The sequence below is a fragment of the Abrus precatorius genome, unplaced genomic scaffold (assembly GCF_003935025.1).
Source record: "Abrus precatorius isolate BTA unplaced genomic scaffold, Abrus_2018 Scaffold8, whole genome shotgun sequence".
NCBI classification, from domain to species: domain Eukaryota; kingdom Viridiplantae; phylum Streptophyta; class Magnoliopsida; order Fabales; family Fabaceae; genus Abrus; species Abrus precatorius.
The window spans coordinates 17598114-17625976 of record NW_020874428.1 but is presented as its reverse complement, the minus strand read 5'-3'; the positions used below and the strand labels follow the sequence as shown (position 1 = coordinate 17625976).

The 27863-nt window shown below is 28.5% G+C and overlaps 2 protein-coding genes across 4 annotated transcripts; both read left to right on the top strand.

Annotated features, from left to right (window-relative positions):
- The first annotated feature begins 7953 nt into the window (after positions 1–7953).
- On the top strand, positions 7954–14413 carry LOC113874352 (probable beta-D-xylosidase 7). The gene is made up of 6 exons (XM_027512579.1): positions 7954–8340; positions 8866–9165; positions 9730–9899; positions 10129–10226; positions 11956–12729; positions 13824–14413. The coding sequence occupies exons 1-6, from the start codon at positions 7954–7956 to the stop codon at positions 14411–14413; spliced, it is 2319 nt and encodes a 772-aa protein (XP_027368380.1).
- Positions 14414–21852: 7439 nt separating this feature from the next.
- LOC113847249 (phosphatidylinositol transfer protein 3) lies at positions 21853–27484 on the top strand. Of its 3 annotated transcripts, none has more exons than XM_027476232.1 (6): positions 21853–21982; positions 24222–24334; positions 24459–24635; positions 25078–25176; positions 25488–25730; positions 26788–27484. In XM_027476232.1, the coding sequence occupies exons 2-6, from the start codon at positions 24260–24262 to the stop codon at positions 27223–27225; spliced, it is 1032 nt and encodes a 343-aa protein (XP_027332033.1). In that variant the 5' UTR covers positions 21853–21982; positions 24222–24259; the 3' UTR covers positions 27226–27484. The 3 variants fall into 3 exon arrangements, with proteins under 3 accessions (XP_027332033.1, XP_027332035.1, XP_027332034.1); XM_027476234.1 differs by having other exon boundaries at positions 21862–21982; positions 24254–24334; positions 26788–27391; XM_027476233.1 differs by lacking the exon at positions 21853–21982 and adding an exon at positions 21995–22057 and having other exon boundaries at positions 26788–27391.
- Positions 27485–27863: the final 379 nt, after the last annotated feature.

The window sequence follows — 27863 nt, the reverse complement described above, 5'->3', positions numbered from 1 at the left end:
TATTTTCCAACGGGTATATCAGGCAAGGTATTATGTCCATTCTTAACTCATGACCAGATGGTATGTTTCGAGTTTTTTTTTTTGCAATGTAAAACATGAATAGAAGGTGAATGACAGAAACAAAAGCTCACGGGTCCTTTATTATTATATAGTTTTTTATAAAAAAAGTTAGAAATGTTTAATGTATTTCAATATCCTAGGAGCATTTATGAAGGTCTTTAGTTTTACGTAATCGATTTCATTAAAGTTATGATTATTTTATTAGTTTAAATGGTTGATTGGAAGTGTTGATACGAAACGTGTTCAGATTCATGGTCTCTTGCTAGATTTGCAGAGTTATGGATTTTATAATCAAATCATTCCTTTTTTTTAATTTATTTTGTGCCTTTGTTTTTATTCCATTATTATTATATGTTTGTTTTGTGGTGCAGCAAACTAGCATTAGATTAGGAAAAGATATTTACATTAGGATAGTTGCTGGATTAGATCTGAACATTTTCTTTACTTTTTAATTATTTTTGTGTTCTATTTCTTCATTATTATTGTTATATTTATTTCTTTTATTACTTTGAAACATTGAATTCATCCAATTAAATCAAACAATAGGTAAATAAATTATTTATGTAAAATAAATAGGTAAAGTAATGTGAGAATAAAAATTCTCATAGTGATTTTTGTATTATTGCTTAAATTCATATATTCATGTATTTGTGAATTGTTTGTTTTTTAGTATTATTATATTAATATTAGAAGATAGATGTAACTTAATTTTGAATCAATATTTTGACCTCTTACTTCATATAAATAAATTACATCTTAAATTTATTTTACAATGAATGAATAAATAATATATGTTTGCATTAATTTATAACATTAGCGTGTAGCTTCTCTATCGTCGTATGTTATAAATTAATAAAGTCTATGTGTACCTACGTTACTGAGACTTTAGACAATATTAATTTATTATATGTTATTAAAATTTAATTATCTTAATAATCAATCAAAATCTATTCTCTATAATTACTATTTTACTAATCAATCAATTTAAATAGAATTTATTTTATTAATACAATGATTTATAATGCTAATGTGTAGCGACTCTACCTTTATGCATTATAAATTATTAGAACTTATGTGTACCAACGTTACCTTAGGTTCTATACAATATAAATTTATCAAACAAAGTTTTAATTTTTTTTTTATTAAATATTTTTTAATCAATTCAAATTTATTTATTTATTTCTTTAAATGAAATTAATTTCATATTTTAAAATTTCTTGAATCATATTTCTAATTTTGATAAATTAAATAACAAATCATTTATCCATTTTTATTATATTATATAATTTTTTATAACATCGATGTGTGATTTACATTACCTTCATTGTCCAAAAAATTATAAGAGATTAATGTATAGCTTACGCTATCTTTAATTCTCTTTCAACATTAATCATAATTAAAATTTAAATTCAAATATTTTATTTACGAATAAATTTTTTTTAACGATTTGCAATATAGTTGTGTGATCTTCCTTCCCTTTCTGTATTGTTTTCTCGTAGGGTACATGTATAACTGCATTATCTTGTATCCTAAACATTATAATTTTACGAAAATGATTTTAATTTTAAAATAAATTTTTCTTTTACTAAACTTAATTATAATCAACTAATTTTATAATTTTTAGATAGAACTACGTGGCTTTGAGTTTCTCATTGCACCTGGGATACGTAGGAGCGGGAACCGAACCCGTCAAGTCAAAATAATTTTTAAAATAACCTTAATAATATTTCAATAAATAATATTTCTTCTTCTAAAATAAAATAATTAATGTTTAGGGGTTAAATAAATATTTTTCAAAATTAGAATGAATTTGCACAATTGATTTTAGGTAACCGTTTTTTAAACAGACGTTGTAGGGTGCTAATACCTTCCCTACACGTAAATGACTCACGAACTCATTTTTGGTTTCAAAGATTGTATTATATTTAAGTTTTTCCAAGGTTTTTCTTAAAATAAACTTTGCTGGTGACTCCTCTGATATATTTAAAAAAGTTTTTCGCCGTACTGTTGCGACCGCCTGGTTGCGACACTTGACAATCAGAAACTTATCTCATCCCTAACACTCGGGAACATTCTAATTTGCTATTTCTTTTTAGCTGTGACTTTGTTCATGTTTGTTTTAGTTTTTTTTTCCTTTAGTATAAGTAACTAAGTTCATAACTAGGGCTATGAGAAATCTTGTTGATAAATTTATGAGATTTTAAAGTTTGAATCTAAGTTTGATTTCCGTTCGTGGTTAATGTTTATCCTATTGTGCATAAATAAATTATATGTTGTAAACTAACCACTCATAATGTAACCCTAATTAATTATATCGTTAGGCGACCGTACTTCGATTAGTTAATAGATCTATAGGATAAAATAAGACAAAGGATTAAGTGACCAAACCAATCTTTATCTTCCAATCATTATTAAATTAACAAGGTCATAGATGTTATTTCGAGTTTTCAACTCACCAGGTTGTTCTAACTTTTACTTAAGTCGCCCTTTTGAATTTTAAACTTAGTGAGCTATTTTCTTTTCTTTTTTTCTTTTTTTTTTCTTTTTTGTTTTAAGCATAATAATTTTTTTTACAGTTTCAGAATTGATAGGGTTTAGAGGAAGTTTTTTCACCATGTGCAGTAGTCCTTCATAATTTGGAGACCACTTATCATGATAATCTTTATGTATTAGTAAAATCTTTTTGAGCATCATGTCTCCTTCATTAAATTCTCATGGACAAACCTTTTTGTTAAAAGTCTTCTTGATCCTTCTTTAGTATAGATGACTATGACATAACACGTTTAACTATTTTTCTTTAATGAGATTTAATTGATTGAAACAAGATTGAATTCATTTTGCCTCCTTCAATTTATTCTCCATTAATACACCTAAAGAAAGAATTTCAACCTCAATATGAAGTATTGTTTCCATTTAACATACCAAAAAGTATGAAGTTGTCCTAGTTGAGGTAGAAATTGAAGTTTAATATCCGTGTAAGCAAATGGCAAAATTTAATGCCAATCCTTGAAAAGTTCCTCAGCATGATTCATGTGATTGGTGCATCTATTATCAATCAATCAAGATTTGTTTAAAACATTGCTTGAAAAATAGGTTGCAACAAAAAGTTGATCTTGCTCCTCTTCATTAGCAATTTGAGCATCTTCTTCTTGCTGACTTCAAAAGGTTACTTTTGGAACACCAATGGACATAAAATAGAGAAGAAAAGAAAATAAAGTAATTGATGATGCTCTTTTTCGAGGTGTTTAAAAGATTTGTCGTAAATCCTCATCAAAATTTAAACAAATTAATGTAATACTAGGGTAACCCTAGATTGTCTCCCATGAACATTGGTTATTAATCTTCATTAAACATGTTGAAGGCATAAATTAAACAAGCAATTAAAATGGGGGTTTTGTGGTTTCAAATCAAAATAAAGAGCAATGAGCAAATGAGTTTAATTAATTCAAATAATAGAAAACAGCAATCCTTAGTTCATCCACATAGATTCTATCCTCATTCCACTCAAGATTTAACATTCATCCTCTCTTCCATGAATTAGGTTAATTTAACAAGCGAAAATCAACCTTATGGTCCCAACGAAATTACGCAATTTGTTAGGCTCTAATCTCTCATCCCAAAATTACGCAACCTTAGAATTAAACCTAGGATTAAGCAACCCTTAGTTTAGAATCTCCTTAAAACGAAATTAGGGTTAATTGAGCAATATCCCCCTCATTCACCATTAATTCAATTCAAGAGACAAGGAAGAAATAATTCATGAAAGAAAGGAATAGTATTATCATTAAATTCAAGGAACTCAAGAACCCATGTGAATTCACTAAAGATTACACAAACTTAGCCCTCCATGGAAATGGGGGTCAAAAACGCAATTGGGAAATGCAGAAAACTCATTAACATTAATGTAAAAGCAAAAGAAATGAGAAACCAAACCTTAGGTTGGACCCTTGGCTGTCACCCAAGGTTGCCCTAAGCTCTGTAAAATATTCTAAATTGAGTAAAGAAGAGAAAAGGTTCAAAAAGTGTAAGAACTCCCTACCCTAATTTGGTAAAAATCTATTTATACTAAAGCTGGCGTCGTCCAAAGTAATTACTCTCATTCTTTCATAGTAACCACGCACAGCATCAGTTGGGTTTTTCCTCTCTGGAGTGATTACTATGAATATTCATAGTAGTTACGCGCAGCACTGGGACATTTTGGGTCTCTGGAGTGATTACTATGAATATTCATAGTAGTTACACGCAACACCTTCAATTTTTGCATGCTCTGGAGTGATTACTATGAATATTCATAGTAACCACGCGCAGGTTTGGTTGATTCTGGGCTGCTGTAGTTGTCACTTTAAGCTTTGGAAGTGATCACTTTGGTCCCTTTGCTGGAAGTGGCTTGTTGTAGTTGTCACTATCAATATTGAAAGTAGTTACTTTCACCTCAAAATCCTCAAAATCCAATAATTCTTCAAAATAAGCTTGGGGATTCCTGCCATATTATTCAAATGATCAAAATATGTAAAATAAACTATCTAAATTCATGTAAATTAACAAAAAAACTAAGAAACCTATATTATTTAGCCTAATTGGAATATTCATCTTATTTACACTATCTAAGTCTATTCTTTTCTATAAAAAGTAATAAATGATGTATAAAAATGTAGTAAAATATAGATTCATCAGTAATATATTTAACTTTAGTGTGGAAACGTAAGAATGGGTTTATTGTGTTCAAAAGAATTTACTTTTATAATATTGTATTGTTTATAAATCATAAAAAAGGAAAGACTAAATAAAGATAGAGTAAAGTTGTTATAAATGAGCCCTCGGGTGATAAAAGAATATGTCTGCATTTACATATTTAAATACTCATAGAAAAATTAAAAAAAAATGGATTCTATATTTTTCTTACATGTGCTGGATTGTGAAATATTGTCAGGATTTTATCTATTTTACATATTTAACTAGCAAATAAAAAAAATCAAACAAAAAGTAAAAAAAAAAAAAGTTAAAAGATTAACAGAAATGGAAAGAGAACCATATGAACCCTTGGTACACAAATTTGTACAATAGAGTAAAAATCTGACATGGTAGTCCACTCATCCACCTCTCTTGAATTGAAAAAATGAAATTACTATGTTTGTTATATCACATAAAAAAAAATAAAAATAGGGTTTGAAAAAAAAAATCCTTTTTTTATGTCTTATGTCTCTCCTCTCTCTCTCTCAAAGAATAAATTGAATAAAACACATAAATAATGAATAAAAAAAAGGAGATATAGGATACATAATTAGAGAGTTAAACATGCCCTTTGGGGATAGAGGGACTTGAACCCTCACGATTTTTAAAGTCGACGAATTTTTCTCTTACTATAAATTTCATTGTTGTCAGTATTGACATGTAGAATAAGGCTCTATCTTAATTCTCGTCTGATTAATAAGTTCTTCAAAGGATCTATCATCTATCAGACTATGATGGAGTGAATGATTTGATCAATTAATATTCCATTTTTTCTTCAAAGAGTCCAACCACAATGATCAAATTAATTATCTTCATGCATAAGAATACTAGATTATCTAATATAAAAGATTGAAAAATCATCGCAAGCTTCATACCCAATTTGGTTGCACTTAGTGCATTTAGTGTCAGGCCTTGAATAGAGGATGATCCATTTTGTTGCAATGGTTGCAAGGAGGACACTTTCCCTTTGAGCTTCCTACTTTGCTTTCATTTCTAACAGTACCTTCTCTATTTGGTTGTTGGTTCTTTTTGTTTTTCCCAACATCTTCATGTTTAGCAGAAAAGGCTTCATTAAGAAAGTTTTATTCTCTCATAGCCTTTTGTTGTTCTTGTGTTTGCAAGGAATTCAGCAACTTTGCCAAGGTGATCTTGGACAAATCCTTAGTATTTTTCAATATGGTTATGGTAGCCTTAAACCTTTCAGGCATAATAACCAAATTTTTTTCCACAATACGAGAGTCATTAAATTTGGAACCAAGCAATCTTATTCTATTTACTATGCTCAGGAGCCTTTTCGAGTACTCCTTGATAGTTTCTGATCCCCTCATCTTCTACAATTCAAAGTCTTTAATGAGATTCAACACATGCATGTCTTTGATTCAATCATCTTTATCTTATTCTTTTTTGAGATAATCTCATATGGCTTTAACTGACTTTAGAGACATGATTCAATTGAAAATTATTGGTAAAACTGCATCAAAGAGGCACACCTTTGCCTTAACTTTTCTGGTTTTTATGTCCTTATAATTCTTGATTGAGCCATTATTGAATTGCTAATTAGTGGAGAAATTTTTACAATGAAGATTGGTGGTGCTATTACTAAGAAACTTGAATATCCTTCCATACTTTTAGATTTTTCTCTCACAAATCCTTTAAGAATAAGGCGCTTTATACCAATTGTAAGTAATTATTTTTGTAAAACTCAAAGGTATAACAAAAGAAGAAAAAGGAACTAGCATATTTTGAAGAGGTGAAATAGAACATACATTACTCCTCTTCATAAACATTACAAATTAAAAAAAAAAAAAAAGACATAACAACCCTCACAACATTTCAAAAAAACTTAACTACTTCTTGGGACTAGACAATAAAACAACAATTGAAACAAAGATAAGAATAAAAAAATTAGTAGTAAAATCCTAAAGTACTTTTCAAACATGTGCAGGGTAGTGCCTTGTTCCAGAAGCAGGATAATGGCACCTGAACTTCTCATTCTCTCGTGTAGAAACTTTTCATAATTGGAAGGCCTCGGAATTAGTTCTCTTGAAACAGAGAGACCATAAACATTGGAAGCATCACAGTTAGAGTTACGACCCTAGCCATTATGGAATAGATATTAGTGTGGTTAAAATTAGACTAACCTGAAGTTAAGTTTCAAGAGGATTGTAAAGAGTAAATTTCAGCATTAGTAGAGTTAGAAGGGCGAGTGGTTGTTGAAGAAAGATCTTCAAGAGAATATATCAAATCTTGAAGCATTAGTTCCAACAATATTTATCTTTTTAATAATAAAAAAATATAACGTGATAAAATAAATTTAAATAGAAAATATATTTTTATTTAATTTTATTTTAAAAAATTATTTTTCATGTTATATTTTGAAAAAAAAAAAAAACCATATTAAGCAGAAAAGTTATAGTGGGAGGGTAAAAAAGTGTTCAATTAAAATATTATTTCCTTATATTATAAATAGATTGTTACATATCTTTAGTATTTATTGTAATGCATATGATATGCATAAATAAATTTATAGATTAAATATTTTATTTAGTTCTCCAAAAAAGTATAGGTTATATTAGTTTAATTTTTAAATAATTATTATATTAATCTCTTTAAATATTGAGAGATATAAAAAGAATTATATTTCAATTAATAACTTAATAAAATTACTTGTTTATTATCATTTGTGGGATTTATTTAATACCATAATAATTTTTATCCTCAAATTATATCAAATGCATTTTTTAAATACTTAATTAATAATTTTACATTTTAAAAGTAATTTTTAAAAATTTATTTGTTAAAATATAATCTACAAAAATAAAAAAAATAAAAAATTATTTATTTTATTGTAAATATATAATCATACAAAATTAAAATATTATTTATTTAAAAATATTTATTAATAAATATCCTAGATGCAAGCAAGTTGTCCAAATATTCATTGGATTTGGTCCTATCATCATTTATAATAACTAATAAGGCGAAGCAGATGAAAATAATAACAATAATAATATATTATTATTTTATATTTATATCTATTTCAGACTCGTAAAAGGGTGAAAATATTTTTACTCTGAAATAAACTGTAACTCCACCTTATTGTTACAGAGGTCTATATATAAACCATGCACGCTCTGTTTAACATAAGCATTAGGAAATAGCATGAATCTCTTTTCCATCATCTCTTTTCTTCTGCTCACTCGCCACCAACTCGTTCACGCCGAGTCGACTCAGCCTCCTTATGGCTGCGATTCCTCCTCCTCTAACTACGCATTCTGCAATCCCAACCTTCCCATCAGCCAGAGAGCCAAAGACCTCGTGTCACGACTCACACTGGACGAGAAACTCGCCCAACTCGTCAACTCGGCTCCTCCGATTCGGCGACTCGGCATTCCGAGTTACGAGTGGTGGAACGAAGCCTTGCACGGCGTTGCGGACGCTGGGCTTGGCATACGACTGAATGGCACTATCAAATCTGCAACTTCCTTCCCTCAAGTCATTCTCACAGCTTCTTCCTTCGACCAAAACCTTTGGTACCAAATCAGTCAGGTTTTGCCTATACACTTTGTTGTTGTTCAGTACATTTTACATAAATGTTGTTCATCATTAGTACATTTCATATTCCAGCGAATGCTTAACTTTTGGGTATAACTATAAACCTCACTCATTCCAATTTTCATTTTTACTTATACATAGTCAAGTAAGAAAAATGTTAATAATATATTTTTGACATTTTTCATTTGATTAAATTTATTTTATTTTATTTTATTTTATGTGACTCTAGGTAGTTTTAGTCCATGCAGTTGAATTTATATATCTAAAAAAGTAATAAATTTTTAAACTCAGCTTTAAAAATTAAAAGTTGAAGTTAATAAAATTGTGTAATAAATAAATAAAAACTGTTAAATAACGATGAAACTCATGATATTTGTTAAATGAGTACGGATATATAATGCAATAAATTTTTATTTCATTTAAACGTTTCTTTCTTTATTTTTCTCTTTTAAATTGTAAGAATTTTTCTTTTATCTAATAATAGATAGGTGTTTTGTTTAATGTTTGGATGTGGTTAAGGCGATTGGAAAGGAAGCAAGAGCAGTGTATAATGAGGGGCAAGCTATGGGATTGACGTTTTGGGCTCCGAACATAAACATATTCAGAGATCCAAGGTGGGGGAGAGGGCAAGAGACGGCAGGGGAAGACCCTTTGGTGAGTGCCAAATATGCTGTGGCTTATGTGAGAGGCCTTCAAGGGGATTCTTTTGAGGGAGGGAATCTAGGTCAGCATCTTCAAGCTTCAGCTTGTTGCAAGCACTTTACTGCCTATGATTTGGACCAATGGAAGGGCCTCGATCGCTTTGTCTTCAATGCTCGTGTAAGTGTTGCGTCATAAAATCAAGTGCTCAATATGATATTAAATTATAAAATATGGTACTTAAAATCTTGATATCTATAACTTAATAAACCAAGTCTTTTGAATTGGACAAAAGTCTCGTAAACGATAACATATCTGAACACTTTGTTTTATTTTACTAAACACGAGACTCGTGACCTTTGTTGTTTTATGCCGTCATGACTGCCTGCAACCTTGGATCCATAATGTCGTGTCGTGTTTTAATTGCACTGTTTTTGAGTTTGAAGCAATATTTATTGAGTTTCTTTAACATATTTGTAAATTGGATTATTTGATATTCAAGTAATTTATTGTTGCAGTACCGCTAATGCATTGTTTAGTTATAGAGAAGGAAAATGGGACAAGAATTTTTTTTTAAATTCTGAAAAGGAAACAACGAAAAAAAAAAAAGGTACAAATTTATAAAGTTAGGCTCATGATGTGATACCATAAGGTGTTACTATTGAATTACTTCTTTTTCTTTTTCAACGTTTCATTTAGTAGTCATTTTGAGAATACACCAAATCCTTTGTTTTTGTGATTTAGGTCACTTTGCAAGATTTGGCCGACACCTATCAGCCACCATTTCAGAGTTGTATACAGAAAGGTCGAGCCAGTGGGATAATGTGTGCTTATAACCGTGTCAATGGGGTTCCAAACTGTGCAGATTTCAATCTACTAACCAACATTGCAAGAAAGCAATGGAATTTCGATGGGTAAATTAGCTTGTCCCCTATTAAAGCTAAAGTATATATCACTAGTGAATGTGACTATGTGAGGGTACATAACTTGGTCTATCCTTTGGTGAAACTTCTTTTTCAATTGGGTTGGAATTGGAACGTTATAGTTTTCCCCCCTTTTTGAAGCAACGATTCCACCGGAATATGAGAGTGACACATCACTTTCTTCCTAATATAAACTTGTCTTTTGGTTGTAAAATATTAGGTATATTACTTCGGATTGTGGAGCAGTCTCTATCATACACGATAGGCAAGGTTATGCAAAAACAGCAGAGGACGCTATAGCCGATGTGTATAGGGCTGGTATAGTGGCACACTTCCCATTCCTCTATTATTTATCCATATATTTCTTTCATTTATTTATTTGATAATCATTATCACTATCTAATTATATCATGTACCCAATGCATGCCGTTCTTCTTCACTAATAAAAATGATAAATTCTGTGATAATCATTAAAAAATTTTGAATACTATAAAATATTTTTAACTAATAATAATTAGTACATATTTAAGTAATAATTTTATTTAATGATAAATGATATATAATAATATATATTTTTATAATTTATCATATGTTTTTTTATTGATATAATTTTTTGGATATAATACTTATAAAAAAATTGTAAAATACTACATTACACACCAATAAATATATGCACGATGTTTAATTTTCTATGCGTGTTTAATTTTCTCACTTACTGGACCATTTGTTTTATTTGCCAAATATTACTGGCAAAGTCACATGGTTTGGCCCACTCTTCTCCTTGGAATAATGTCATCCTCAGCCACCAAAAGTCCCCTCTGCTTGTAAACATAACGTTATTAATGGGATTTTTATTTTAATAAAATTGTGTATATAATTTTTTATTCAGAGCTTAAATATTTTTATATTTGTATAGATTATAATATAACACTCTTTTATAATTTTAAATTCTTTGGTTTATTTTTACATTTTTAAGAAGTCCAATAAAATATCAGAATTTATATATTAAATTATGTATGAAAATTATATATATATATATATATATATATTTATAATCTTAGATACAATAAATAAATTAGTAATAGTATTTTACAATTATATAAAAAAAAATAGTTGTTGAAGTTTAACTGGCCGTCAAAATTGGAAATGTTTGCTACCTTTAGTTCCATAATTGGATATAAAACTTGGAATTAAAAGGAAATTGTCTTGGACAAATTAAAAAGGCAATTGGAGATGCAAACTAAAATGTGAGGGAGTTTAGAAGCAGTGAAACGTGTAAAAAATTCAAAAAAGGAAAACACTTTTTTAGTTCAAGCAGAGAATCAATCATTGATGCTGGTGAGCCCTCAGTTCTAACTTAAATTTTTAACCTCCAAAAAGAAAAATAATACATCATCATACACAATAGTAAATAATTTTACGAGACTAAGTTTAGGAAACGTCTTACTCTTCAAAAACTCTAATTTAGAAATTAAACTTTTCATTGTAATCTCTAAAATTATACGTCTTTGTTATTTTAATTTATCTCTGACTTTATAACATCTTTACTTTAATTCATAATTTTGTAAAAGAATTATTTATTTTAGTTTTTTATTATACTTTTTATTATCATTTCATATTAAAAAATAGTAAAATGAAAATATTTTTTAAATTTAAAATCAAAATAAAATTTTTATATGATTAAAAAGATAAAGTGATTGATAATTATAGTATGAAAGAATAGGATTTACTCCAAATTTATATAGAGAGGGTTGGTTTAAATACCAACTCCAAAAAATCATTACTGGACTCCAGTTCTGCATCGAGGATTGGGCTATAAATTTATCACTGAGCCAATGGCCCCAACACAATCTAAAAAGTGAAAAGAAAGCACATTCTAAATTCAGTAAGAGTAATCCAGTGCACCGACACATATTGGGTTCCCTATACAAGGATTGGACCATGCACATCACCAAAGTGGTGTATGAGCAGCATCATTCTGTATTTAATAATTTTGTAACTTTGAAGGACCTTCATGGTTGATTGATTGAGGTATCAAATTTTGTAGGGATGGATGTGGAGTGTGGTAATTACATGACTATGCATGCTAAATCAGCAGTGTTGCAAAAGAAATTGCCCATTTCTCAAATCGACCGTGCCCTTCAAAATCTATTCTCTATGAGAATAAGGCTAGGCCTATTTGATGGAAACCCCTCCAAGCTCGCATTTGGCACCATTGGTCCCAATCAAGTATGTTCCAAACAACACCTTCAACTAGCTCTTGAAGCTGCAAGAGATGGCATTGTCCTATTGAAGAACACTGCCTCACTTCTTCCACTGCGAAAATCAAACCCAAGTGTTTCCCTTGCAGTGATAGGCCCCAATGCCAATGCTTCATCATTAGCTGTTCTAGGGAACTATTATGGTCGTCCTTGTAAACTGGTGACACTATTGCAAGGCTTTCAGGACTATGCCAAGAACACAATTTATCATCCTGGGTGTAATGATGGCCCGCAATGTGCTTCTGCTGAAATAGAAGAGGCAGTGGAAGTGGCTAAAAAGGTGGATTATGTGGTGCTTGTCATGGGATTGGATCAAAGTCAAGAGAGGGAATCACATGATCGTGAGTACCTAGACTTGCCAGGGAAGCAACAACAACTTATCAATAGTGTTGCCAAAGCTTCTAAGCGACCAGTTATTTTGGTAGTCATGTGTGGAGGCCCATTAGATATCACTTCAGCCAAGTCTGACAACAAAATTGGAGCCATCTTGTGGGCTGGTTATCCAGGGGAACTTGGAGGAGTGGCCCTGGCCCAGATTATCTTTGGTGACCATAACCCAGGTGAATTTTCTCCTTCCTTGAACAAATTAGACACACATTAATGGGTTGATAAATAAATAAATAAATTTAGAAGGATAAAATTTAGGTGCAATATTAAAAGTTATTTTTGTTTTATTTTTCAATAAATTTGAAGTTTTACTTTGGCAAACATGTCATAAAGGTCAGTGTTAAAGGTCCTTATCGAGACAAAATTAAAATTTTAATTAAAAGACACTAAGAATACATATAGTGTTGCTAACTTAAAATCACAGGTTATTCACTTACTTCCATGCATGTTACTAAACAACATTATAATCTTAGTATAACTTTTCTTAATAACTCAAATTGGACACACGCCTCAAATAATTTTAAAATTTATGTGTTATTTTATAGAGATTTTTTCTAATGATAACAGGACATAGATATTACAGGTCTTATATTTTCGTTGATGAATTATTATACGTACATTTTTATTAAATCTTAACATCAAATTTGCAGAATGGTACTTAAAATTTTCCATAAGACATGAATATATTTTAAATATGATGTTTTTTCAAAGATTATTTTTGTTTAAATTTTTAGTTAAAACATGCAGAAATCTTACACATTTAGTCTTGAGGAGGGATGCAAAATATACTATTTTTACTAAATTGCAATAAATAAAAACGAATAAATTTTATGAAAAATTAAAAATATAATTTTTATAGGAAAAAAAGACAAAATAGTATTTTAAAAGTGTGGATAATGTACAAATTAGTTCTTAAACTTCAAAAATATGTATTTGGATCCTTAGGGTTTTCAATATGTGCTGAATAAATCTTAATCTTGAAGTTTAAAGTATGTACAATCTAGTCTTTAACTTATTAAAAATTGTACATAATTTAAAGATTAAATTACACATAATTCAAATTTTATAGATTAAATCCCACGTAATATCACGTAATCTTTGCACATATTACTTTTAGAGACTAAGTGACACGTGACCCAAACTTCGAAGTGCTGATTTATAATTTTACCAATACTTTAACAACGTAAAACATCAAGCATTTTTCCCAAAACTAATATAACTCAAATGGACTACTTTCCTTTCTAAAACTATCATACCTCAAATGCAGGAGGAAGATTACCAATTACTTGGTACCCAAAAGATTTCATCGATGTACCAATGACAGACATGAGGATGAGACCTGATCCAGCATCAGGATATCCTGGGAGAACCTACAGATTTTACACCGGTCCAAAGGTGTATGAATTTGGCTATGGCCTAAGCTACACAAAATATTCCTATGAGTTCATTTCTGTTTCACAAAACAACCTTCACATCAACCAATCATCCAATCATTTTATGATTCAAAATTCTGAAACCATCCGTTATAAGCTAGTTTCAGAGTTGGGTAAAGAAACATGCCAAAGCATGTCAGTGTCAGTGACTTTGGGAGTGAAAAATAATGGTAACATGATGGGGAAGCATCCAGTGTTGCTATTTATGAGGCAAGGTAAACAGAGAAACGGAAACCCAATGAAACAATTGGTGGGTTTTCAAAGTGTGAAGCTAGATGCAGGAGAAAGGGCTCATGTGGGATTTGAGCTAAGCCCTTGTGAACATCTTAGCATAGCAAATGAGGCTGGTTCAATGGTGATAGAAGAAGGATCTTATTTATTGCTTGTGGGTGACCAAAAGTACCAAATAAATGTCACTGTTTGATGCAATAGATTTGAGTATTCAATCAGGTGAAGTGGTAAAGGAAATAAAACTAATTTGCAACTTCTTTAATGAAAATCAAATACTCGGCTTGCTCTGATGAAAGAATCATTGTCATTGGATACAGTATTTTGTGTTCGAATAGTGTTTTCAGTATGAAACATATATTCACAAAATAAGTTTGTATGGATGTATACGTGGCGATCAACAATTGAATGTTGGTAGTGGGGAGACTCAAAAGTGCATGTTTAACAATAGGTTAAAAAGCTTCTGTTACTACTCATTCATGTTTTGACTGAATGATGCATCTGACAAAGAAATTAATGAAAATCTTTGATTAAAAAGTCAAATAAATTATGTTGGATTTGCATACAAAGATGAAGAAATAAAAAGGGCTAGATTGAGGAAGTTATGAAGAGTGAATCCAAGGTTACCACAAATTGTCTAAGAAAATGATAGATTAATTTTGTGTACTCATGCATCATGTGTATATATGGCATGGATCAAAGGGGGGAATGAACATAGACCTAAGGGGTCACTAAAATTCTAGGAAAGGAATTGTTGGACGTGGGTAGGCTATGGATACATTGAGAGCATATACTAATTATGGGATTAAAAAAAAAGAGTGTCACTTAATGTCGAAATATCAGTAACACAAATTAGAATAAATTGAATACATTATTGTGTCTTAGTGAGAGTGTTGGCATTTTCGCTAATCCTGTGAGTAAGAGATATAAGGATATATCTAAGGAGTGGATGGGTTGTGGTTGTGGACTCCGAACATTTCACCCTCTGTACTAAATAGCGATAAAGGCCCTCATATACTAAATGATCTATTACAGTGATTTGTTTTGTAGAATTCATGATTTTGTAGGCTAATATGAGGTCAAGTTAAGACTTATCAAAATATTTAATGTTAATACTCAAGTTCGTAAAATATACTTCTAGAAGTAAATTTCTTTAGCAAATAAATATTAATAGAAGACTTATCTTCAAAAACAAATATGATTTTTATAATTAGATAGATAATTATTCTGACTCTATTTATTCATTAAGTATTGAAATTGAAGAGTTTGTAGAGGTATTAAATGGACTAGTCCTAACTAATTTAATCTTAATCTATGTAGATTAGGACAAAAAAGTTCATGGACTAAAAGTCTGTCATATAAAAAATTCATAGAAACAAAAAGTTTATAAGATTAAATGGAGCAGAATTAACACAGAGATTAATTACCTTTAAAAAATTATTATAATTTATTAAAAATATTTATTTTATATAACATATTTTTACTATAAACTTATAAATAAATAAAATTATTTAAAAAATAGATGAAGAACAATTAAATTTAAATAATATTAAATATTTAGAATAAATTATTATTAAATAATATTAAATAAAATATAATAATTTATCATTAAATTAAATTATATATTTATCTAAATTTTGTATGTGTTATTGATAATTATTAAATCTAGTAACATTTGTCATTCATATAATTTTATAAATAATTTCTTAACACATTATTTTATAATTTTATTTAAGTATTAACAATAAAAAATTTCATAATTTAATATTTGTATATTATTTATTATTTATTTTTTAAAAAATATCATATATTTAATAATATTTTTAAAGACACAATAAACACAAAATAATCAATAGAAAATAATGATAACTAAATTTATTAAATCATTTATTATTAAATATTTAAAATAATTTATTTAAATAAAATTTAATAAATTAAAAAAAACGTCATTATCATAGAAATAGTACACATATATTTTTAATACTACAAAATAATCTAATTATGAGACTCCGTAGACATAAATGCAAATCCAGGTCCACAAAATTCAAAGCTGGTGGGCAGGTTTCAAGTTCAAACTTTGAAATTTGCAATTTGACGTTGGCCGCAACTGATGAAACTGAAAATTTGTCAATTCCGAATTTCCGGTGACCAAATTTAGGATGTGAAAACGCTCAAACAAGCGTACTTTGTTTTTGTGGTCCAACTGAAATTCAGTTATATCGAGATTTGGACACCACAAATGACAAAGGATTCCGACGATGAATAACACCAACATTAAATTTATTTATTTAAATGAATTGCTTTCGATTCTGTGAGCTTAATCTTATTATTCACGTATAATTTGTGTATATAAATTATTTCAAGTATTATACTAACAGAAGTTAGTTTAGATAATACGTGCTTATGTTTTATTAAATAGTAATCATCGTTTAATTAAATAATTATAATTTTACTGTTATATTCTATATTTATCACTTGCTTTATTATATGTTTACTTTGTCCCTTAATATAAAAATGTGTATAAAATATTAAATTGATAAACTCAAATTAAATTAATAAAAATTTTGATAAAAAATAATTAAGTTACAAACAAGTAAATGTAGGCTCTTTGCTGCCTTTTTTTTATATGAAAAAAATTAAATATCAAAATATGGAATTTTAAAGAAAATCACGAGAAAATACAAAATTTTAAAAAATTCCCATTGATTATTTTTTGACAAAAATTGCCATGCCACTTTTTTATACTTTAATAAAATTATTATTAGCGAATTTTGACATTTTAATATTTTTTGAAATTTTTTATTAACAATTTCGCAATATTTTATCATTTTTAATTGTTTCATTTCTAGCAATTTTTAAATTTCATATTTTTATAATTTTTTTAAAATTTCATATTTTAGTAACTATTATTTTTAATTATCACATATAAAAAATAATCCCACTTCCGAGGGTTGTGAGTTTTAAATTTTTGACCTATAAGCACAATTTTAAATAAAATATGTTTGAATAAAATGAAATTAAATTAGTTTTAAAATAATTTTACATCAATTTTTTTAAATAGTTCCATGATCTATTTGGGGTGATTTTTAATTTATAAATTTTGAAAATTTTAAAAATGTAAACTACTTTATTTTATGATTTTCATTTTAATTATATATATATTTTATAATTTTAATATTAAATTTTAAAGTTAAATATACAAATAATTAATCTAAAATTATTTGTTGGGAGCATAATTCTGATGATAATAAAGATAAATAATTGAAAGGACTTGAATAACAATAATAATTATAATAGTAGTGACAGTGATAGTAATAACTATTTTAGTATAAAAATTGTAATAGAGATAGTAAAGATGACAACAAACAATATCAACAATTATAGTGATACATGATCATCGTAGTGCTAGAAGGAAAAATAATAAAGGTAGTTGTAACTAATAAAAATAGTCATGATTAATAATAATAGTGATGGTTATGTTAACATCAGTAATATTAGTGGATAGTTATAACGACATATAAAAATAACAAAGATAGTAACTAATGAAAGTGGTACCAATAAAAAAGGTAGTTAATGATAGTAGCAATGACAACATAATAATTATGATGGTAATAATAATAATAACAATGATACTTAAGCTTAAAAAATAATACTCAAGTTTGTCTAAAGCTTTTCTTTTTTCTATACACACACACATATATATATATATATATATATATATATATATTTTTTAGTTAAGCTAGTTCTAACTAATTTATTTAGACACACTGATTTTACTAACTCTAGTGGTAACAACAATAATGGTAATTAGTGATCATAGCAAATGAGGGATAGTAATAAAAATAATGATTAATAATGGTAGTTATAATAATAGTAATAATAACCATAATAACAAATAATTATGTTGTTAATTATAGTAGTAATAATGAAGATAGTTAGTCAGCGATAATAGAAATTATAGAGGTAATCAATGACATTAATAATAATAGTAATATTATTGTCAATAAGTGATGACATTATTAATAAAAGTAACATGTATATTTTTTAAGAAAAGCATAAAATTGAAGGAGTTATTTTTACAATTGAAAACTAAAATATCTTTTTAAAAAAAATCAAATTAAATTAGTTTCAAAACTAAAATAAAATCCAACTCAATTCATTTTAGTCAAATACATTCTGTTTTGAAAATTGTATTTAAAAACTAAAAACTTGTAACCACTCTAAACAAACTTTTAAGAAAATATTTTCTAATTGCAAAAAATAAATAATGTAATTATAATATCTTCTTAAAGACATAAAAAAAATATTATTACTTTTCATTGTCACTAGTCAATAATTATTATGAAAAAAGTGATAACAGTGGGAATAATTATTATTATCATTGTTTTTTTTTAAGTTTTGTTTAAGAGTTGGTTTAAAAAAAAAAGGAAAAGAAAAAGGAAGATTTATGTAATATTTAATCATATTTAAGAGTTTTTATTAACTCTTTTACTCCTCTTTTTCTTTCTTCTTTTTTATCTTTCAAACCTTTTCTTTCTCTCTCTTAAACCCCTAAAATAAAATATTATAATTATTTAGATATCCTTTTAAGGAGAATAAAGAAGAAGAAATAAATGTTTATTTATAATTAATCTTTGTTTTAAAATTAAAAAAAATGAAGAAAAGAGTTAAAGAGTTTTTTTTTAAATCATTCAAAGTCTCCTTAAATTTAATTTTTGCAGTTCTTTTAGAATAAAATTTTTCTTTATAAATTTTAAACATCTAAATAAAAGAGAAGTTTAACAATCTATTTTCTTTTCCTGTTTCTCTCCTCTTCTCTTCTCTCTTATCCTTGAGACCCTTTCATTTTTTCTTCCTCTAAACAAAATCTAATTTTTACTTTGATCACTCTAATCAAATCACTAATGACGCTAATGTTACTAATATTATAAATATTACCAATTATTTGATATCATTATAACTATTATTACTTACTACTATATTATGATTAATGTGAAATAAAAATTCATGAATATTAATAATTTTTAAAAAATAATATATACTTAATTATTTTTAAATAAAGTGTATAAACCAAAAATATAAAAAATAAAAGTTAATAAATGGATGATTTTTTTTCTTGAAAAATTGGTACCTTCATCATACTCAATTAATTCATCAAAGTAAAATTATACTAAATTCCTTAATATCTGTTCAAAGCTGAGCATAACAAGATATCTGTATCGTCAAAATAATTTTTTATTAATAAAACTAACTTTTGTAATATTTCAAAATTTAAAATATTCAAATGCCTTAGTTCTATTTTTAATTTATTTACTATAGTTAAATGTTTTAATTTATTTTAAACACTTTTAATGGATATTTTTATATTACCGATATATTTAATAAATAAATATAACAACAGGATAACGTCTAGGCTTGAAAAATATTAAAGTGTGACGATGCCGGTCACTACATTGGTTTTGGCTTTTGCAATTTTCTTTTGACGTGGGTGTTGTTAGAAGGAGCTAATATTTTTTTCAAATGGTAATATCCTGACAACACAAAATAAAATAATTTAGAAAAATATTTATAGATCTCAAGACCTTTGTCCTTTTGGCAATGATAATGCCGCCATTCATGACTATGGAAGATAGTGTGATTCCCCAAATTGAAAGACATCTAGAAATCTATGTTCTTCTGAGTCAGAAAAATAACTTTTATCAAAATTTAAATATTTAATATAAAAAATGACACGACATAATAAAAAAAAAATCAAAATAATTTTATTTAGAAATTAGGACTCATGTTTTTTCTTATCTACATGTGTTGAAGCAGTCAAAATTTATAAGTATGAAATAATTGAATACTTTTTTGAGAAAGAAAAAACGCTAATATATGTCACAAAAGTAAACATAAAAATCTTAAGTGATTCGAATTAATATATATATATATATATATATTTTTTTTTTTTTTCAAGTAAATGAATATAGTTAAATAATATCAAATAAATATTCTCATATGCTATAAATGATTAATGTGGAACATTGTACATTTGACACCCAAAACTCAACCTAAATCCAAGTCATACTATAATAATATTTTATAGGATCCGTATAATCGAATCTCAATTAAATTAACATCGAATAATATTTTATAGATATTCACATTTGACTAAATATCTACTTCTATCTATTTATTTTTATATATTAATTCAGAATTTTATTTTTAAATGAAAGTATTTTATGAACTATTAATTTTTTTTCACTATATTACGTAACTTCTCTTACATTTAATTTTTTTAATTTACTTTAAGTTTAAATAAATTTTTATAATTTATTTTTACATTTTTATAATTTAATCTTATTCAATTTACCCTTATATATAATTTGTGAGGACAAATTCTTAAATAAGAGTATTTTATCATGTTAATTGATTTATTGCATTAAACATTTATTTGTCAAATCATTATTAATTCCAATTTTTATTTTTATAATTTATATTTAATTTTAAATTTAATTTTTTATTTTATATAATAAAATATATATTATTAATAGTTACAATATTCACTCCCTTTTAAATTTATAACTTATTAAGTTTTAAAATATTTTTAAAAAATATTTTTGTTTATTCAATTAAAATTTTTATTTATTAATATTTTTAGAGTGTACATAAAAATTACCAGCATTATAAATATTTTTATAATAAAAAAAATATTTCACTTTAAATTTATAAAATTAAATAAATTTAAAATAAGTATATAATATATTTTTTAATTTAATAATGCACATTTAATACATAAAACAATTACCAGGTCGAAAATAAAAATCTTAACTACATATGTTTTTCATAGAAGGCAATCAGGTTTAAATGAAGAACATTTTTCCAAAAGAAATTTTCACACACAAAGTTCAAACTATTCAAAATAAGTTGTTAATGCTTTTAAAAAGAAACTAATAAAAAATAATATAAATTAATACTAACATAAAAGGAATTTTAGAATGAAATTATATATTTATATAATTTTAAATTTAAAGTACAAATTTGATAAATGTATTATTTTAGTTTAAGCTTATTCATATCTTTTACAAAAATAATTTTTTAATTTATTCATAAAAGATAGAAATTAAAATTATTAATACTATAATAAGACTATTTTTTGTTTTTGTCAAAGGCTTTTTCGTATACAAAATTTAAACTAATCTATTAAAAAAAATCAGATCTATACTATCTAATTTGGGCTCATTATAGATAAATTTTAAAAAAATAATAACATTTTTTATAAATTTATTCAAATTAAACTTTAATAAGATAATTCAAATTTGTGGATAAATCAAAATTACTGATTGGATAACGGTCTATGCCGGAGTTGGTAAGTTGGCCTTTAATTTACGTTCTACTACTTTCAGAACACATGCTTTGAAAAATAAAAATATTTTCTTATATATATATTATATTAAAAATAATAAGTATTTAAAATATTTGTCATGTGCTGATTAATGTAAAAAGATAATAAAGAGTTTGAAATGTGTCGTTGCTTTGGTGGGTTGTTTCCACGTGGGGCCATCACATGGATTCAGTTGAGGATCACACAGTGCGTGAGACCAAAAGAAATACCAGAATCAGCATCAGCATCAGCATCAGCATCGCTGTCTCCCAAACCACTTCTATTTCACCATTTCAATTCGTCGAGCATAGAGATAGAAACGGGGTTGACTTCTACCGTTTCCATGGTGTAACCCCGACACACACGCGCCAAACGTTGAATCAGTACCAGCCAGAGTCTCAGGTTAGCAACAACATTCGCAGCGCTGTTCTCTTCCCATTTTCATCCTCCTTGCTTTCTCCGAATTCCATTCTTTTTGTTATGTTCACTCTATTCTTTCCTGCCTATTCGAATCTACATTTGTTCCTTGGTTGTCTCTGCCTTTTGATTCCATTTTCTGATTATATTAATCCTCTATGGATTTCCAAATCTGAACCCTGGATATGACCCTATAATTAATTTTGATGATTATTTGTAATGGCTTGCTTCTATTTAACTCAAGAAAAAGATTGCTTTTGTTATGCGTGTGTGTGTTTCCACAATTATAGGTCTATTTATTTATTTTATTTGATGGATAAAACAGCTAGCTTGTTACTGTCTCAAACTCGTGTTTTAAGAATCGAACTGGGAAGTCCTTAGGGATTGGTTCGATTTATTCAACCTATTACATTTGTGGTTTAATCGTGATTGAACTAATACGAAGCATAGCTGGATCTAAGTCCAACTAGTTCATCCAGCTCTCAAAATTGGGAAAAAATTGGGTTTTAAGAAGTTTTCTAGCATTGGAAATATTAAACCTTGGAAGTGTACTACTTTTCGTTTTTACTTCAAAATATCTGCTGTACTGCGGGTATGTAAGACTTGATGATTCTCTTCTTTCGCCCATTGGATGATGTAAGCTTGCATTTTTTTTTTTTTCAATTCTGAAAGTAAGAACTATGTTCTCCACTTTACCCATGAAGTATATAGTTACAAAACATTATAAATTAAAGTAGTAAGTCATGGAATTTGTAACTATTTTTTTAATTTATAATGTTTTGTGATGAATTTTTTTTGTGAAATTATATATATCTTCTCTGTGTAACATGCCATACCCATATCCAAATTTTAAGGCATACTGTATTGCCATTCAATATTTGTATGTCATCATAAATTTACGATTCAGATACCCGTACCCATGCTTCATATGATTAAACTTTTTGAGGAGCTGTGATAATAGGCATTAAGTGGTAGTTTGTTCCTGAAGTTTTTTGTGCCTTCTGGTACTTAATTGTTTGGGCAAAAGCAAAAGTCTTGTCTTGTCAATCAAGGCCTCTCTTGAGCCTGCAGCAGATAACTTTTTGCCTTTATGAGCAACTGGCTTATGATGAAATATGAAGTAAAATATTGGTTAAGATTTTAGGAAGTAAAGCAGCAAACTGAACTAAAGGCATGTAATGGTAAGGAATTTAAGTTTGACAGAGTGGGTGGGGCTATTAGCCCCCTAGATTACTTAATAGTTAAAATCTTCACTTCACTTACTACTTTAAATTGCAATTTTCTAAATTTTCCTCAATACCAAAAGCAATTTGATTAATTATGACTTATGACTTGGCTAGTAGTGGGGACTGTGAATAGGAATAGGTAATTGGAGTGCCAGAAGTATCACCCTTAACTGATCTAAATTTTCTCAATGGGAAAGTTTAAATCCCATTGTTCTGTGTTTTGTGATATGAGGATGGTTCAATTTGCTTTATGTTGCATAGAATATATGTTTTGAATTGAAAATAAACAAACATTAACTGCTAGTGAAATGTAATCCATTTCAAATCATGTCAAATTGATTCTAACCTGTATGAACCAGTGTTACTCTATAATCCATTTTCATCCAAATTGGACTTTCATTTTTGCGGAAGAAAAATGGTATAGCTAGTACTTGAGGCATAACTAGCTATACCTCAAACCGCACTTAGTCACTAAAGTCATACTCATGCCGCATATACTTTTCTTAAAAAATTCATTTTGATAAGAACCCATGGGTATGCAATGTCTATTTGTTACCGGTACACACTGAGTATGAGTACTTTTGACTAAAATGAAATACCCATGCTTCAGACTTCAGAGCAAGATACACAATGAAGCTTTGGCTTTCTTATTTTGTTTTGTGGTGTCATTCTTCCTGGCACACGATTAGGAAAATTAATAATTAGTTAGGTTGCTTGCTAAAAAGGAATGCTGACATTTTAACAAATAAACCACAGTAAAACTATCTCCCATAAATTCACATTTGCCACATCGAAGTTTTGCTGGCATATTTGTATTGAACGGTATACATTTTGTTAATGTGAAGTTAGTTATTTTACAGCTTTAATTATACAAGAATGACAGCCTGTCAGCATACTGAGCTATGTGATGCAAAAGTAGATGTGTGTAGATCTCTGTTATATTGTAATTATATATAAGATGAGTGATTACTTAGATAAATTGGTGTTGACTTTTGCAGTATTCATTGTTGACTTATAGAGTCTCTAAAAGAACAACATGAATGTGGATCCAAAGAAAACTGCCTCTAATGGCCAGGAGAAAATGTTGACATCACAAGAACAGCAAGCATTGGTATGTACAGTTATTTTACTTTCTTGATGTATCTGTAACACTCTCACCTGTGGCATCTGTAAATATTAAAATGCAACGTTTTGAGCAAAGAGTATTGTAGCTCATAGTAAATTACTTCTTCTAGATCAATGAGGTGAGAAGGTTAATTGGGCCACTGTCTGGTAAGGCATCCATTTATTGTTCCGATGCATCAATAGCAAGGTATTTAAGGGCGCGAAATTGGAATGTCAAGAAGGCAACTAAAATGTTGAAGCAGACTCTGAAATGGAGAGAAGAATACAAACCAGAAGAGATCCGCTGGGTGAGTCGCTGCCTTTCTTCATTTTTTCTGTTGATTTTTGGATGTGTTGCATAGAAGGGATTTGGCTTTGGTATTGCTTTTTCTAATTGAAGATATTTTTATATAGCTTAGATAAGCTGAGAATATGTTGGGCATCTATTACCTTGTTCACACCTCTCTCTAAGAGGAGTTGAGTTGAGAATGAGGGTGGGCTTGACTAAACATTAGAGGTTCTTAACTGGATTCAATGGCCTTGTTTGGCTATGTCTGATCAATATTCTACCTGAACTACTTGCAACTATGTATCATATTGTCTTAATACTTATTAACTGACTTCTTTTGACCTATTTAATTACTGAATCATTCAGAATGTTTGTGATCTGAACAATTATGTAATTACGTCACACTTTCTGGAATTATCTTCTGATAAAAGTTTTTTTATGGGTATATTTTGTCGATGCAGGAAGATGTTGCTCATGAAGCAGAGACAGGAAAAATCTATAGAACAAATTATATTGACAAGCACGGGAGAACAGTCCTAGTAATGAGACCTGGTCGCCAGGTAACTTCTGATTATCACTTCTAACCTCTAGCATGTTGATCTAAGATGTCTAGAATGTGCTCAGAATAATTGAAAAATTAAAGAATGAGGATGAGAGATGTATTTGAACATATTCTTCCAGCTACCTTGTCAGGTTTATTTCTATCATTTTAACTCCTGGAAGGCACTCTTTTGCTCCCTGCTTTGACATTGTTGTGTGATTTGATAGATCTATGATATCTGCATAACTGGTTAAAATCCTATTTATTATTGATCTCGTAGAGGAATGTTATCCATGTTTCCAGTTTTTTTCTTCTTGTTTTTGAATGCAGAACTCAAAGTCAACAAAAGGACAAATTAAATATTTGGTATACTGCATGGAGAATGCTATTTTAAATCTTCCACCAGAACAGGAACAGATGGTCTGGCTGATTGACTTCCAGGGTTTCAATATGTCACATATTTCAATAAAGGTGACACGGGAAACTGCCCATGTCTTACAAGAACATTATCCTGAACGGCTGGGTCTGGCAGTATTGTATAATGCACCTAAGTTCTTCGAACCATTCTTCATGGTAACGAGAAAAAAACTTTTATCCTTCCTCACACTATGCTTCCTTATTTTTCTTTCTTTTTGCTTCTGTTTATCTGTATTGACTTTATGAAGTGTTAAATAAAGCTGAGTTTTGATGATGTGATGTGACTTTTTTATTCTAGACTAGAGTGAGTCCAAAAATTATTTTGGTTCTTAAGAAACTTTTGATGTTCCAGGCATAAGCCACTTGACTAGAGATCAAATTAGAGTGCACTTGGTCCAGAATTGAAGCACTGGAACCAAGCTTCTTTCTTCTTTTTCCCCCTTTGTGTGTTTGTGTCACGGGTGATCTGACCTGTTCCACCAACACGCCTCGACCCAATGGTAATTTTGATGGGTTTAAGTTCTTAAAATTAGACCCGGTGTATTTTGCGGAAGAGTTTCGGTTATGAAAGCGTTGTCTTAACCTGGTTGCGATGTCTCTTCTCTTTTAAAATTTTTACCTTTTTAAGCATTTATATATTAGTAATAATACTTCAAGACTTAATAGATAATATTTTGCATATTGTATTTATATTGATATTATTCATTTTAAAATATATAGTGTAAAATATACATTAATTTTATACTTCATTAAATCTATTGTTTAGTTTTACATAATATTAAGATTAAAATATTTTATTTTTAAGTTGGATTAATTCTGTCCTATCCTAATATTATTGGTCTTGATCGGGTAGAGTTCAGGTCTAGAAAATCAATCTTACGAAAATTTTAGGTCAAGTAGTGACAGAAATAAACGCCGTCCCACGAACTCCCCTCATGGACTGGATACAAGTTTTTTATTTTTCTTCATTTGAATTTTTATATTTCTAAACCTGTGTATTTACATGTAATGAGACAGTAAGGACACTTTAGTAGTTAAGTCAAAAGTACCCTATCATTTACTTACCACTTTGTCTCTTGAGTAGGTCTCTAAATCTGCATGACAATAAGTTTATGGTTTTTGCCTCCTAACTAGTGCGTTTATTTTTAGCTGCTAATAATTCTGAACATTAATCGTGTACCATTGTGTAATGACAAAATATGTATTGTTGCAGATGGTAAAGCCCCTATTAGAGCCTAAGACATACAACAAAGTCAAGTTCGGCTACTCTGATGATCAGAACACTAAGAAGATCATGGAGGATTTGTTTGATATAGACCATCTTGAATCTGCTTTCGGTGGGAATGATGATACAGGATTTGACATAAATAAATATGCTGAGAGAATGAGAGAGGATGATAAGAAGATTCCCTCTTTCTGGACAAGGGAAAACTCCCCATCATCCGTCCCAAACAATGTTCCTTCTTTAGATTCAATTAGGTTAGACTCAAATTCTGATGCTTCTGACAATGAGAAATTAGACTCTTCCCCTGACCCCAAGATGGATACAGGCATCATTAACCCTGAAGAGAATATATCTGTTAATGAAGGGGGGAAAAATGCCATTGAAGATATGCATTTGAATGAGAAATTAGATACCTCAGGCCTTTGAAATAACAATCTGGCTCTGAGCTAGCAAGATGCTGTGACATTTTTATTTTAAAGTTAGAATCTATAGACTTTTTGTTAACTTGATGTTGGATTTAAGACGACAGATGATTTTACCTTGTGGATTCAAGCTTTTAACCTTTAAAACGGGCATGGAATGCTTGCTTGTGCATCCAGCAGTATTTTGCTTCTGTTGTGGTTGACAGGTTTTTTGTTTTCCTTCCCCTTCATGGATGGAAGGATGGTATTTGTTAATAATTTTTACCAAGTTCATCTTACCCTCCACCCCCAACATCATACTTGCCTAGGGTAATAGGGTTCCAGTTTTTTTTTTTTTTTTTTTTTTTTATAATTATTATTTAAAGTAAACTGTAATAAATAGTCTATGCGATTTCCAGTGACCTAGATATTATAGTGCATTTGATTTATAGATATAGAACATCAGTGACGCACTCCCTTTTATTTTATTTCATTTATCTTTCAGTGTTTGGTGAGAGGGAAAATGGATTGGACGGAAGGAAAGAAGGGAGAGATCCGTATTAAGTTTTTCATGTTTGATTCATTATTTCAGAAGGATGGGGTAAGGGAGGAGGTTACAAATTCTCAATTAATTTTTTAGCTCTTCTTAAAAAATGGAAAGAT